This window comes from Salvia hispanica, chromosome 3, assembly GCF_023119035.1.
Source record: "Salvia hispanica cultivar TCC Black 2014 chromosome 3, UniMelb_Shisp_WGS_1.0, whole genome shotgun sequence".
Classification (NCBI taxonomy): Eukaryota; Viridiplantae; Streptophyta; class Magnoliopsida; order Lamiales; family Lamiaceae; genus Salvia; species Salvia hispanica.
In genome coordinates, this window is record NC_062967.1 from 49,063,674 (window position 1) to 49,079,502 (window position 15,829).

The 15,829-nt window shown below is 35.1% G+C and overlaps 2 protein-coding genes across 2 annotated transcripts; both read right to left on the minus strand.

Annotated features, from left to right (window-relative positions):
• Nucleotides 1–4,889: 4,889 nt before the first annotated feature.
• LOC125216743 (nucleolar complex-associated protein 2-like) lies at nucleotides 4,890–9,319 on the minus strand. The gene is given in 12 exon segments (XM_048118509.1): nucleotides 4,890–5,619; nucleotides 5,991–6,259; nucleotides 6,336–6,430; nucleotides 6,432–6,456; nucleotides 6,548–6,642; nucleotides 6,878–6,964; nucleotides 7,136–7,342; nucleotides 7,420–7,749; nucleotides 7,826–8,130; nucleotides 8,133–8,766; nucleotides 8,852–8,923; nucleotides 9,054–9,319. Coding segments are annotated over 12 exon segments (2,226 nt in total). The 5' UTR covers nucleotides 9,111–9,319; the 3' UTR covers nucleotides 4,890–5,569.
• Nucleotides 9,320–13,719: 4,400 nt separating this feature from the next.
• Nucleotides 13,720–15,399, minus strand: LOC125216025 (BTB/POZ domain-containing protein At5g41330). The gene has a single exon (XM_048117626.1). It carries the CDS (start codon nucleotides 15,194–15,196, stop codon nucleotides 13,808–13,810), a length of 1,389 nt encoding a protein of 462 aa, XP_047973583.1. The 5' UTR covers nucleotides 15,197–15,399; the 3' UTR covers nucleotides 13,720–13,807.
• Nucleotides 15,400–15,829: the final 430 nt, after the last annotated feature.

Here is a 15,829-nt window from a genome sequence, read left to right on the forward strand (position 1 = left end):
GGATTTATATATAGTTATAATTTTAAATTTCAATATGTATAGAATTTCAATATGTTTCGATATATACGATATATATCGTGTATTCGATATAAAACGATATATCGAAAATATCGATATATATCGTATATTCGATATAAAACGATCGCGATATAGGGAAATTCATATCATTATCGTATCGAAAACTTACGATACTGTATCGTATCGTATCGAAAATTAAGATATATTGAAAATTCGATAATTTTTTGATATTTTTTCAATACGATGATATATCATTGTTTCGATATTTTTTCTCAACCCTAAGTGTGACTTTTATTGTGGGACGGAGAGAGTATCTTTTTGTCCGCGAAAGAGAAACATCTTCAGTTAATAATTACAGTAACAAGAGGCTACGGCAGTCTTTTAAAAAGCATGCTAGAAATCCAAGAAGAGTAAGTAATTAAAAGAAAATTAAGAATATACTACTATATTTCAAGCATCATTTATTATTTGACAATTTGATGCCCGTAAGAAGTATTCCTATAATTTATTTCATAAGATCTTATCATATTATTTCCGAACAATATTTATTTAATAAGATCTGATTATATTATTTCTGAACAATATGAAACTTGCTCCTAATATGCCCAAATACGTCTCATTTTTAGATCATTCTTAGTTTTTGACGTATAAGAATCTCACTTAAAATAGTTTCGGGTGGAGCCTAAATGAAAAAATGCATAGATATTTATGGTTTAAAAATGAAAAATTAGATGTGAAAAAAAAATGATGCATAAGAAAAAAGAAAAGAAATAAATGGGTGCATATAAATAAAAGCTTTGATTTTATGAATTTTACCGATTTTTATGAATTTTGTGAAATGGAAAATGCAAACAACATATATAAGTGTACATAGTATAATTTATATTAGTGCGCACGGACATATATTTCTTTGATTGAGTGGTTTTGAGTTTCCAGTTTGGGTATGAAAATCTCTATAAATTTGAGCTTGTCTTGTTGTACTTAATTTTTTAAATGTGCTTCACTTGTTCTGTATAGTTAACTAACAGATTATTAATGTAGATTAGTAGTAGTAATACACACCGAAGTGGTCTGTAAACACTATTTTGAATGCTAGCAAATAATTATTGTTAAAGTCTAGCAGCAGTAACCTACACCTTGTTTGACTGTATATACTAATCAATGTTACTAATTTTCACCTTTGTTTGACTGTATACCCTAATAAATGTAACTCATTTTCACCCTCCACTATACTGTATATATCAATCACCTAGCTGTTAATTCTGCCAATAATTCTTTTAGAAAATTACACCTTTTCAAAAATGTGGTAGCCTAAGTCAATAATTTCGAACAGGTACTGGGCTATTTCATTTGGATGGACTAAAGTACAAATTAGTTCACTTTTTTAAAATTATTATTATTTTATTTTATTTAAGTACTAATTAGTTCAGGTCTAGCTATTTTGTTTAATCGTTTTTAATTTATGGTTTTATCGATAATTGATCATATATAGTTTAAGATATTCAAGGCCTTGTTGGGCCACTCACTAAAGCCCATTTAACCAGAGCCATGAAAACGTGTCAAGACATCTACGGGCCGGGTCAGGGTGGCCCACAACCCCTGTCCGCGACATTACATTATAAATCAATATTTAAGGTGTTTAATTGCATATAAATACACAAAAAAAAAATTGTTTTTTTATAGTAATTACCTATTTATCAAATAATATATCAACTTTCATTTTTTTTTAATGTGACCCTAATTCAAATAAAGACCTCAATACTCATATGTGCACGCTTTAGATTGAATGTCATATGTGAACTAGCAATTAAGGTGGCACTTGGATAAATAAATACCATATAGAATTTGTGGTGAGAAATATGGGAATTGAATTTGTTTTTTTATCAGTTATGGGTAGAGAATAAATCGGATTGGTCAATTTGGTCTATCAAAAAAATTAATTGCAATAATAGGGGCATATGTAGGTGGAGGATAATTCATGAGCGGCAATTTACGGTTTATGAAGAAATTGTGGAGACTATATTACAAGTGCATATGGTGGGCCTCATTTCTCATGTGAAAAAACTTATCTCATAATAAAACTATGCCTCTTTCATACGCAAGAGTTGCTTTCAACAACTATACATACTTACATCATAGGGTTTTTTGCTTCACCAGAATGAATGCCTATTTATTACACTTTCAAATTTGACCTCGTCAATCAAACCCTTCCTAATCGATTCATAAAATATAAATTGTACTAGTTTCTTAATAAAATCATTTACCGTTATTAAATCATAAAAAAATTACGATATACTATATATTAAAGATCTCTTTAATGGATGAGACAACATCATAACTTGAAAGTTGAAACTCATAAGATTATGATATTTACTCATCCATTCCCTTGAAATGAGTGCTACTTCTCTTTCACTGTCTCTTAGCGACTCATCTTCTTATTTTTGTGGCTTTTCTTTTCTTCAGATGTTTTCGAACATAACTCAGAAAATAAGAAATATGATTCGGGATTTATCTAAAAAATTTTAATTAATCATAAAATCCAAAAATTAAATTGTACTATGTTCCAGTTTATGTACTTGGGTCATATATATTTGTAACAATTTTACACAATTTATATTTTATATGTATGTGTTGTTGATTATAATGCAAATTTCATACCAATGTTGTTGCAATCACCTCTAATACTATAGTCAATCATATTAATTCACATATTAATTCATAGAGGAAAATTATTGAAATATCAATGAGACGGACCACTAAAATAATTACCTCCAATCTATCATTTCTAAAGGCAAAAGATGATTATTTAATATCGAGAGTTCAAAGTATGCTACTACTATTACTAGGATAGTAGGATGTCTACTTATGCAATTATCACTCTAATTCGATCATTTCAGAATGAAAAAATATGCACGAACCGGTATAGCTTCCGGTTCATATATAAACTACTAGTGCTATAATACGGAAAATTACTAAAATTTAATGAATAATTTATAAAATTAATCAATTATTTAATAAGATTGTAAAAAGTTGTGCCTAATTAAACACGAATTATTAGCTATTGTAGATTAAAAAACTCAATTTTTATATACCAAAATTTTGAACCGTAATATATATAATGGTTCATGAATCATGGGTTAAAGAGATCAAATTCCAACTATGCACAATTGAAAATCTATTTTGAGAAATGTTTTAAAAATCTAAAACTCAGTCCAACAAACTGATTTTTCTGGTTGGAAGCGTTTCATCAACCGATTTTTCTGGTTAGTCCACCAGTTTTCAAAACACTGCTTTTATAATTTATTGAATACAATTCTGCCTCATTATCCCAAATCTTTGAATCGGTAGACAGTAAAAATAAGCTTAATCGCTTAAATATCTGATTTGGATCCTTAAATACATAAAGAATAAATAAATAAATAAATAAAATTCTTGTATTTTAGAGTTCATATATACTACTATATGCTAAACTAAACATTACCAAAATTCATGTATTTGAGAAAATAATCTCCCCAAAAAACGGAAGGAGAGTAAATACATTACACAACGCTACAACACAAAATTATCTCCCAAAAAAAAAGAAAAGTAACGTTCAATAATTTTGATGATCGAATATGAGCTCTCGAATGTTGAAAAGTAACGTTCCATAATATTGGCTAGTCGAATCTAATTTAATGAGTGGGGGGACTGAGCTACATCAGTCCAAATTATGTGTACAAATCAAATTTACCAAATACTCCCTCCATATAGTGAAAGTAGAAATAGTGGATTATGGGGTCCATGTCCTAAAATTAAAAAATTCTAAAGATTCTATTTCTAAGGAGCGGCCAAAAATGGAAATAATTGTTATTTTTAAAAAAAATGGAGGGAATAAGCAGACTAAAGTAAAAAATTTTAATAAAATCTATATAAAGTAGTAGTCCTATAATCTAGGCCATGGCAACTAGTATGAACCCCCCCGTTTGAAAATCTAATGTAGGGAATCATCGTTTACTAAACAAATAATCCACTCTTAATTTTATAATAGTGTCTCATACTTTTGTTATAGTCATATAATATCAATTATTTTGTTAAAATTCATGTTATCCACACTGTGATATATAATTGTGTTGCATGTGGTATATATAATTAAGATGATGTCTTATGCGCTTATTATCATTAACGTGAAATGTAATGTAAAACATAGGATAGAATCAATCAACAAACATAGAATAGAATTAATCAACAATCATGAAATGGAAGTATATATATGAAACAAATCAACAACACAGATAGTGTAACGCGATGTATAGGAAAAAGAAATTTGTTTATAAATAGAGACTTTTATGGAACAGAGAAATACACAAATTAATATTTTATTACATTTACGAAATAAAAGAAAGAAAACATTGATTACAAATAAAAAAATTTCAAAATTATATTGAATGAATTACTTACTATGTATTATGTATGTGTGGACCAGATTAAATTATTTCTTTTTCTAAAGCAATCTCGCTATGCTTCTCTAATCCACTTTGTTTAATTTATTTATTGATTTGTGATTTCTGAAACGTTGGAAGCTGAACTTTGAGCTTAGTAGTGACAATCGTCAATATTCGAATTATGTCTATTTGAAATTATAAACATTCTTCACTTTTTGGACGGACTTTGCTGTAGGTTACATCTTAAGAAGAAACCTCATTCCGTCACTCTTGGTTAAATTTGAATTGTGAAGGTCGCTCTAACGATTTCAGAAGACTCTAAATTCAAATCAATGCATAACATTAGAACTGATAATATATAGTATTCTTTAAAACAAACAGGATTTAGACCATAATAATTTCAATGAAGTGCATTTGAAGATAACAAAGGGATGAATAAGTGAAGTTCAAAATGTGTTGATTGCATATCACATAAATCAACCGAAGTCAAATAATTCAAGTCTCCAGCCAATAACCTGAATACTAGTAGTAAGTAAAAACATTGGTTTGTTGGTAAGCACAACGTCCAGCTGAAGCTGTTGTGCATCATAAACGTTGTGGACCAGGAATTTTTAAAATATCAAGGATATAAAATCTGTAGACTCCATCACTCCCACTTAACACATAGGGAAAGCGAAGCCGAAGAAAACGAGGATGACGATTTGGAGGATAATAGTTGGAAGATGATGTGAGGCGAGTGAAGTCAGCCAAAGACAAGGCAGAGGCCGTGCTCGGAACTCAGATCGAGCTGCTGAAGAGAGAGACAACTGCATCGAAGTGCTCAACAGAAACCTCAACGCGTGGAAGGTGAAGCATGACATGTTGGCACGAGCTGCATCTGCAGCACGTCCACCTCATTGTTAGCGTGGAGGAGGATCTACGCTCGAGAGTCATGGAGCTTGAGGAAGCAAGAGGCGATTCTCCAAGGAGCGGAGGAGAAACGGGAGGCTATAAGGCAACTCTGCTTCTCAATCGCAGCGGATATCACCAGCTCCAAGAGGCTGTCACCGGACAACACCGGTTGGCCGTGACAGTGCGTTGACGCTTACATCGTTCTTGCTATGATGTTTGAGAGTACTGCTGCTTTTTTATCAGACTATTTCCACAGCTCGTTCAAGAAAGTTCAAATCTAAAATCCTCCCTGCATTGATTGTATAGCTTATTTTTCGATTTATTTTAAAACAATATACATACATATAAATCAGAAACCCATCTAAACTCAACAGATTTTCTACAAATCTATCAATTTTTTATACAATTAAATCAATATAGAATTGGACACAGCTCTATTCATCCAATCCTATTTACAAAATCTCCTAAAATCTCAAAATCCATAATCAAAATTGATCCTATTACACAACTAGTTCCGTTTGATCACATTTCAAGAAACATTTGCTTACCAACTCCCTCCAAAACACCAACCACATTCATAATCGAATGCTCGTTTAATTCAGATTTCTTCTCCAAAAACATCCAAATTGCATCTGCAACGAAGATGTATGTTTTACCTACCGTGTGTCTTCCTCTTCTTCTTTGACTTTCTATTTCCACCGTTTTGCTTCCCTTTGTGCATATCCACACCATGCTTCCGTTTCTTGCTGCTGCTCTGTTCCTGCTGGTTATCTTCAGGCTCATCATCATCGTCATCTTCATCGGGACTGTCACTCAACAGAGCATCTTCATCAGAGCTTAGAACCAAGTCCTCAACAATATCTTCATCCAAAGCCATATCTTCTGTGTGCTTAGTAGTACTACTCTTCTTGTTGACACTTTTCTGTTGCCTAATACACCAAACGAATATATTATACATCCTTCTTTTCCTTCATTTGAGAGAGAGAGAGAGAGAGAGAAATGTACTTGGAATAGTGATCAGAGAGCATAGCACTGGCATTTTCTTCCATGTCAGAATCATCATGCTCATCATCGTCACTTGATATCTTGCTCCCGAATTTTGGATGATTCATCTCCAATGAGCACACTGGCCAAAAATTTCATCTCTCAGCATAGATACAAAAACCTCGAGATTCAGTAGAATAACACAATAAAAGGTAGGAGTATATGTGATTAACCTGGATTCAGTCAAAGCGCCGCTCCTTTCCTGGGCTCTCTGGCGTAGTGTGGCAGCATACTGGGACAGGGGGCTCGTGCCTGAGTTTTTCAGGTCCTGGTAAAATTGGTGGAAAACAAGAAAACAGATAAACGAGATGAACATAGACTAATAGCCTATACAAAATGTTTCAGTTAATTAAATTACATATCAGCAAAACATAAATTAACAGGCTAAGCAACAATTTGCAGTCGAGGATTAGCATGTGGGCAACAAATCGAGGATGCAACTTAGATCAAACAACAGGAAAATCTTTTGTAGGAAGGAAATGGGAGACCGCATAAGTTCAAACCTCAAGGAAAGATTCTGCCACAGTGTCATTTGGCAAGAGTGCAACTGTCGTTCGCTTCTTATTCACAAAATCGGAATTCGCATCAATCTGTGGCAGATGGCAGCACAGAGATTAGTCTGCGTAATTTCTACAACTATTCGTGTAGCCAAAGGAAGGACGACTGTTTATGTTTTCTAGGAGACATCATAAAGTTCAAAACTTATTTAATATTTGAAAATGCAAAATGGAAGAAGTGGTCTCAAGGGACGTATGACAAACCTGGCGAGTGAGGCGCCTAATTTCTTTACGAAACCTATCAACCTTCGTGGACTTAGTGAAGTTTCGCAACCGGACACCAGGAATGAAAGACAATTCCAAGAACGCAATAGAGTAACTCCACTGAGCAAGATGCTCGGTGAGTTCCTCAACCACAGAGAAAACACAGGCCTCCTGAAAGGCCCGGGTCTTCAAGGTGGATTTGCTAACCTGTTGCAGACAAATCCAGATTTCTCATTAAAGGCTGTATCACATCACGAAATATGGATGATAACCATTTTTATTACCTTTAGTATCGAGTTAAAATCAACAGCTTTGCCTACTCCCCCTGTAGGAGGTTTACGCAATTCTTTAAACTCTAGCGAGTCCAGCAGAAGTAGAGATACAGGAATAAATGAACCCGTTGATGCACTGATCCGGTTGAGCATTCTTACACAACGCAATCTAAGTGGGACATAACAAGCTGAGGGAACTAAACGAGCTACCGCAGTTATGATCTGTGTCAACGGATATGCAAGTGGTTTCAAATCAGCTTCGTTGCTGTATGCACAAACAACTCCAGTCCATAGCTCCAGGCAATTTATAAACTTCCACTGATAAACCTTTCGAAAAATTTCCTGCAAGAGTGAATGATAGTTTCTGTGATCTGTGACAGGATGAAGAAAAACATAATTCATGTTCCCAACACCATACCTTATTTGAAGAACTGGAACGTGCTTCTTTCCCCTTCTCTTTCTTGGAAGGCTCATCCTTCCCTTTACTCTTATTTTTCTTTTTCGTTGGAGAAAAGAGTGCTTCCTTTAGTATCATTACTAACTGCCGAATGTAAACAAAAGCATGCTGATACGCAGCTGGAACGTCCACCCGAAGAAGTTCAGCAAAGCAATTACCAAGAAATTGGATATGCTGCAATTTTGTCGAATTAACAAAGTGACAATTTAAGACATAGGCTTTATACATTCCTTTGATGCAATCTTCCAGACAGTCAGAGCCGAGGGTATGCAATAGTCTCTAAGAAACAAAAAGGAGACAACCGGCAGTGCACCACTACCAGTACCCCAGAAATGAAGCGCAACCTTAATGTACTTCCTCAAAAGAGCAGGAAAAGCAGCCAAAAATACAGACGAGTATCTCAGGCGCCTTAACATGAATGCAATCATTTCATTATCGGTCATTTGGTTCAACGTATGCAGAGCATTTCCAAGATACGACTTCACCAAAAGATTGTATTTCTTCCATCGCTTTGTAGCCATAAGTTCCTTAACCATCTCGTCCTTTCCCCCGGAGGATGGGAATTTCAAGATATCTCGAAGAATCCCATCCATTCCATTCAAGACAAACAGCATTATCTTATTGAAAACACTGCTCGACATGGTGCTAAACTTTGCTGCAGGGTCGTCACCACTATCATCGCCATAATGGCAAGCACTCCGGAAAGCTTTCAGAATTGAGCGAACAGCAGCTAATTTTGACTCGGAACGGATTGCTTCGATCCAAGAATCAACCATTGCACTAGTTATCACATTTGTCGAAGGCTCTTCCTCCATTGCAGATTCAGGATCACTATACTCCGCAACGTCGTCATCAACTTCCTCTTCATCATCTTCATCTTCTGCATCAGTTTGAATATTATCCTAAAACAATCAAAACACAATCGTTCCAATTAGCAATTTCATCAAATAATCACATATCAGAAAGGAGCAGAATTTCCTCACTCACGTCCAAATCCTCTTCATCGAAATCCAAAAGCTCCTTGTCATGTTCTTTCAAAAATTCATAGAATTCAGGATCCTGCATGCAGTAAACCATCACAAAATTAAACCCTATCACATCATATAACTAAGATATGCAACGAATTTCAAAACATTCATCAAATTAACCAAATTTTAATCAAAATATAAAAGAGGGGAAATGAGGGGACCTTCTCTTGAAGTTTTTTCAAGGTTCCAATGTGTTCTTTAGCTTCTTCCTTCACCATTTTCACGCCGTTTTTCACCTCACTTTTCACTGTCAGCTTCTTAGCTGTGCAGGTGAGGCAGGGCGGGCGGTGGAAGAGCGGCGAGACAGGTCGGGCGGTGGTGGGCGTGGGTGAGACAGGCTGATGCAAGGCAAGTTCCGACGGTTGAGAGAGAAATAGGAAGAAGGCGTGTGAGAAAGAGGGAGATGGCGAGAGTTTGGAAGAAGGCGGGAGATTGGAAGCAGCCTAGGGTTTCTAGGGAATTTTAATTTATGTAGAATATTAGTATTTGGAATTGAAATTTTATTTATTATTGCATGCTTCTTCTCTGAATTAATTGACAAGTTAAATTATAACATAAATATGTATTTTTTTTTTTAATTTTCACCCTATATTTACACGATTAAAGTATTTAATATATTTTAATTAGTCTTCAATTAATCAAATAATACTAATAAGTTTATAGAATAAAATATGGAATTAATGAAATAAAAAATATTTAAAATTAAATCTAAACTCATAAAGTTTGTATAGCTTTTTATAATATAAAGGGCCGTGTATATTGTCACATTATTCAAGACAAACAAGATATATAAAATGTTATCGTTATTTTAAGTGATAGTTTACTTTACGTACATATGAAATAAGAAATTTGTCTTTTTCAATATTAAAAATGCATATAGTATTTGCATATCAAGTTATGCTAAGCTCTATATATAATATATTTAAAATAAATATATTTTGAAATACTAACATCTTAGTAATACGCACTAATTAATTAAATTATAGTAATACTTACTACTATAATTTTTACTTTTGAAGGTATATTTGATCATACTTCCGTTAATCTTCTAAATATATCATACTATAATGAATTATTTTATAAATATTATAGTTATTATTTTTTTAAAAAAGCTTAGAATTAATTTATGTCAACAAACCATACTATCCTTAAAAAACTACGAAACAAAAGTGTTTGTATTAAAAATGATATTGCCCTCGTCCAGACAAAATTGTAAATGACACGGGTTTTAATGTGTAATTAATAAGGTAATAGAGAGGAAGGGAAAATATGGTGGAAGTAGTGTTAGCGGATTGTGGGATCCACATTTAGAATGATCACTTTAATTGGGCAAGTGAAAGATAGTCATACACATTAAATTAATCATGTGGAAGCCCAAATTTCTAACATCACTTTCACATGTTGGATTGTATTTGAGGAAACGTGTCTTCGGTCATGAGCAACTATATGTTGTTGTATCAAGAGTTACAAGTCGTGAAGGACTGAAAATTTTAGTTTGTGAGATGAAGTTGATAGCAATGGTCTTTCCACTATTAATTAGGGGCAGGTACGGTATATATTACCAAAACCACCAATACTTTTACCTTACCAAAATTTTCGGTATGGCAAAATTGCGTACCGATATCGTACCTCATTTTCGGTATACCGAACCAAAATTCGGTACATCGTACTTTATGTTGTTGTATCAAGAGTTACAAGTCGTGAAGGACTGAAAATTTTAGTTTGTGAAGATGAAGTTGATAGCAATGGTCTTTCCACTATTAATTAGGGGCAGGTACGGTATATATTACCAAAACCACCAATACCTTTACCTTACCAAAATTTTCGGTATGACGAAATTGTGTACCGATACCGTACCTCATTTTCGGTATACCGAACCGAAATTCGGTACATCGTACTTTTTGCGGTATACCTGACTTTCAACATTAATTAAAATAGATAATTTGAGTTTTTAGAATATTATTTATATTTGATAATTTAAAAATATAAATTATATTTTATAAATAATTATATTTATATTTTACGGTATATACCGAATTTCGGTATGCAGCGGTATACCACGGTATATGAAAATTCATATTGTTACCTTGCCGAAATCTTTTGGTAAGGTGTCATACCGTACTGTACTGAAAATCACGGTATACCAAAAGTTCAGTATTTTTTCGGTACGATAAGAACGGTATTTCGGTATATCAATATTTTTCCCCAACCCTACTGTTAATATTGTTACAAAGAAGTGTTTCAAAACTTATGAAATATTTTTTCGGAGTTTGCTTATTGGTTTTGTTTCTGTTGTTTAAAGTCGTTGTTTTTGGTCTCCAATGCTTATGAACTTATTATTTGTTGCAAATATTTGTTTTATGATTAATTTTGTTTGTTGTTTGTGTATACAAATATTTTTAACCTTGAACCATGATCCTTATATTGTCATACTATTTTTTCTAAAATAAATTTCAATTTATGTTTATACTTCAAAAATTTATTAGTTCGTGCATAGCACGGGTGCTAATATTATTTTTTAGGAAATAATGAAACTTTAGCTTTGCTAATTCTGGTGAATGCACCGCAATTAAATCAAGGGAAAATGACTACGACGACGACGCTTGAGTCTTTATCTGTGTTTTTTTCTAGGTTTTTATTTATGTTTTTTTGGTTGGTTATTTTTTGTATTTTTTTTAAATGTAGGTTTTTTTAATGAAGTATGTTTTCTATAATTTATTTGTTGTGAATTTATTCGTGTTAACCATTTTATCGCATTTTAGTTGAGTGAAACAATTAAAATTGTAATATACAAATATTAATGATGTGGAAATGAAATAGAAAGTGGGATACACCTTTGATAGGCCCTTCCATTGCAAGGGAATAGGCCCTTACAAAATGTGGGATAAAATGATGGTGTGGAAATAATAAAAAAGAAGGGTCGTCTAAGAGCATCTCCAAGGGAAAGAGTAAATGGAGAGGTAAAACAGAAATAACTATCATATTTACCTCTTCTTGATAAAATTTCATTCTCCAATGGAAAAGGTATTTGGGGAGGTATTGTACCTTCTTTCATTTTGAGATGATATCTTTACCTCTTCTTGGGAAAATGTAAAATGTTACTACCTCTGTCCCTGAAAGTTTGACACAGTTTACCATTTCGGTTCGTCCCTGAAAATTTGACACACTTCACTTTTTACCATTTTTGGTAGTGGACCTCATATTCCACTAACTCATTCTTACTCATATTTTATTATAAAACTAATACTTTAAAAGTAGGACCCACATCCCATCAACTTTTTGAACTCACTTTTCATTACATTTCTTAAAACTCGTATCGAGTCAAAGTGTGCCAATATTTGGTGGATGGAGGTAGTAGTTATTTTTGTTTGCCTTCTTAATTTACCTTCTTCTCTTTGAGTCCATTACTTTTAAAAAATGTATAATTACCTTTTTGAGAAGGTAAATGAGAAATATATTTTCTCAACTCACCTTTTCCCCTTGAATATGCTTTAAGAGGGCCCTTTCCATAGTGAAAGCTCAGATGAATGATAAATTGTCATTGAAAATGACGATGAAATGAAACAAAACTCATTTAATAAGAAGTTTCTCTTCTGACTAATAAATTGTAAATTTGAATTATCTACTGTATGTATCTCCAATTCAGTAGGGGTGGACCGTGGATGCACCATATATGTGAGTCAGTGAGTGTACATGTAAGTCAACAAACTCTCGACAAGATGCGGAGCTACAAGCATTGTCCACCGGTTTGGACATGGTGGGAGATAGAGAACAGAGAGTTTGGATTGAGATGAGTGACCCCGAAATTATATCGTTGCTTTGCGATAAGATATCCCACATTCCAAAGAAAGGTAACAAAGTGGCAATTTGCTTTGCACAGCAGGGGTGCATGGAGGCCGAGTTGGTGATACTCGATCAGAACACGGCTACGCCTTTGGTTAAGGCCTTAATCCGCATGGATCAACTGGGGCTTCCTAACTTCCAGTTCTATTGAATATATTGATTGCTTCTCTTTTCTTTTTGCATGCACATACATACATGGGAAGAGAATAGAATGGTATCCTCCCTTGTAGGGTAGCTGACACCAAGATACTCTTTTTTGGTTTGATGGCTGCCCGTTTGTTTCGCAAGTCCGCTTTGGACGGTGCATGTACTGTAACCTTCTTGTTTGATGATATATAGGGATGAGGGACCCACGAACCCTCCACCTTGATGGTGTTTTTTTTTAAAAAAAAAGGAAGAAAAGAAAAAAAAAGTTTTTGCTAAAATCACTAATAAATATAAAATGCATTTTGAATATGGTATTACTAAGGTTAAGGTTTTAATTGCTGTCAAATAAAAAAGAACATTAAATTGATAAACTTTGAAAAAAACAGTTCATTTTGAAGGAAAAATATGAATCTTAAAGCCATAAACAGCATAAAGACATGCTCAATCTGTTTGGTCTTGGGCTGGGTTAGGCCATCTAAATTTTCCATAATAGTCATTGGACTGCTAGACTTCCTTTATCTAGTTCTTGATTCTTCAAATAATCTGGTTATTTTCTTTACTTTGTTTTTTTCTCAAAACTCAATTTTGTGGATTGATCGTAAACTCACAAGTTATATAATCCGAATATGATAACATCAGCAAATTATATGCTCCACTTTTAGAGAGGGGAGAGAGGGTTGCAAAGAGGAGAGGCCACAACAAAATGATCATAACCAATTCTTTGAATTATGATTTATGCCAAAAGCAACTGCCTTTACAGATAAATGCTGCTGCTTTTCCGTTGATTACACCTCATTTTATCAGAAAAATACTCAAAAATCAAATCTTGTAAACTGCTGATTCAAAAATACTGGTATTTTCATGTTTATAGTAACAAATGAATTGAACCATTCTGTAATAAGTAACAATGTACACATTTCCAAACTCAGTAACTCTTAACAGAATTCCAAACCTCAACACACTGCTCATCTTTCCTGGTGAGAAACATTTTGTTCCCTCCAAAACACAAGTTCCCAATCCTCTTCCCTCCCAAATCCTTCACTCTCCCCATCAAATTCTTCCTGAAAACCCTCCCATCGCCCTCTGTTTTCCTCGAATCAATCAGCACTTGAGACCACAGTTGCATATCACCTCCCTTGCTGCAGAACACTTGGCTCCCATGGCTCTCCACCTTGCATCCTAACCCTTCCTTCTTCCCATTCACCGCCTTCCTCCCATCACCGAGGCAGAGCCACGGCTCCTCCTCACCCCCCAACTTCCTCAAATCCGCCATGAACACTTCCCCTGTGCTCACACCGACTTTGAACATCGACGAAAGCACATCCGAAGCTGTAACATCCGCGAAGCAATCGAGTTTTTCCTTCACTTCCCAAGCTACATTGCCTGACCTGATGTCCCACAACCTGATGTTACCCGAGACTCCAGAAGGTCCACTGTGAGAGCCAGATGCCATCAGCAGATTATGGCTCGATATCCACTGCAATTTAGTGGCAGGAATGGCGGAATCGAGATCAGCACCGAAGATTTCGTAATGGCCGATGGTGGCAACTGGTCGGAGATCATCACCGCGACTGTACACCATGATGCAATTGGAATTTCTCCTGCTTGATTCGAAGCTAGTGAATAAATGCTCATCTGATGCGCCAATTGCTTGCACGGTTGAGCCTGACCTAGTCACATTCTCCCAATTTAGGGTTTCTGTGACTGTACCTTTATCGAGATCGAGAATCTGCAGGCCGGAGAAATCGGTGGCGCCGGCGGCAGCCAGGGCGGGGGAGAGCGCTAGCAGCGAGTCGACGGCCATGAATTGGGTGAGAATTGTGGATTTCCGCCGCAGCGACCAATCGAAGGAGGTGATTTTGCTGCCGTGGGCGACGTGGAGGGAGCCGTAGGGCGTGGTGGCGATCGCTGAGGGCGAATCGCGGCCGTTGAGCGGGAGAATTAGGGATTTCTCGAGGTTGAAGGCGTCGAACTGGTTAGGGTTTGATTGGGAGGTGATAAGGAGATCCTCGATGCCGTAGAAGCGGGACTCGAAGATCAAGTCCTGCATATCGAAGGATTTGGCCTTGGAGGGGAGGTTTCCGGTGCGGAGGAGAGAGAGGAAGAGGGAGAAGAGCTCGGGGTCCCTGTCGATGAAGGGGACGGCGGCGCTGGAGTCCGAAATGATCTTAGAGAAGAAGGATTTGGAGCCGACTGAAGATAGAGTTTGTTTGGTCGTCTGGAAAAGCTGGCCGCCAACATCGATTGTCACAACGTTTGAACTGAAATTGGAATCGTGGTGAACTCCGTTCTTGGATCCTTCAAATCGCGGCATGATTCTCTGTTTCCTTTTTTCAGAAAATTTGCAGAAAGTGGAAAAGCTCCAGCAAGAATATTTGATAACTTGGAGAGTTTAAAAAGGATGATTGTGGATTGAGAAAACGGGAGGAATCTAGGAACCGATTTCTGGAAAAAGGAAAAGTTTGATTGTGGAATAAAGTTAAAAATAAGAAAAAAATTGTGAAGTGGAATTGAGGAAGAAAAGTATGGCAGCCTGGTTTTGTAGAGGGTAGAGTCGTTGAAACAAATCACAAATGAGAACATCTAGAAGGTCAGCAATGGGTTCGGTCAACGAAGCTAAGATAACGAAGGGTCGTAGCAACACAATTGATTCTCTATATATTATATTTAATCAAATGTAACATGAGTTTAATAATAATATTAAATTAAAAAATAGCAGTCACAATTGGACCGTTATTTTTGGCAGATCGAGTTTTGCTGTCAAGTTTCAATTTTTACTGATATTTGGGTGTGTTGATTTCCATTTCATCGAATCTTTTTCCCGAAAGAGTAATGATTGGTAAGTTAATTCATATGAATCTCACTTACAAATGGAGTACAAAAAAATTCAGGGTCAAAGACTTGAACAGGAAAGACCAATTTCTTTAGTCATCACGCAAGATGACAA

Excerpts from the sequence above, each read along its gene's own strand:
- LOC125216025 (XM_048117626.1), bottom strand. The coding sequence starts at position 15,196 with ATGCCGCGATTTGAAGGATCCAAGAACGGAGTTCACCACGATTCCAAT.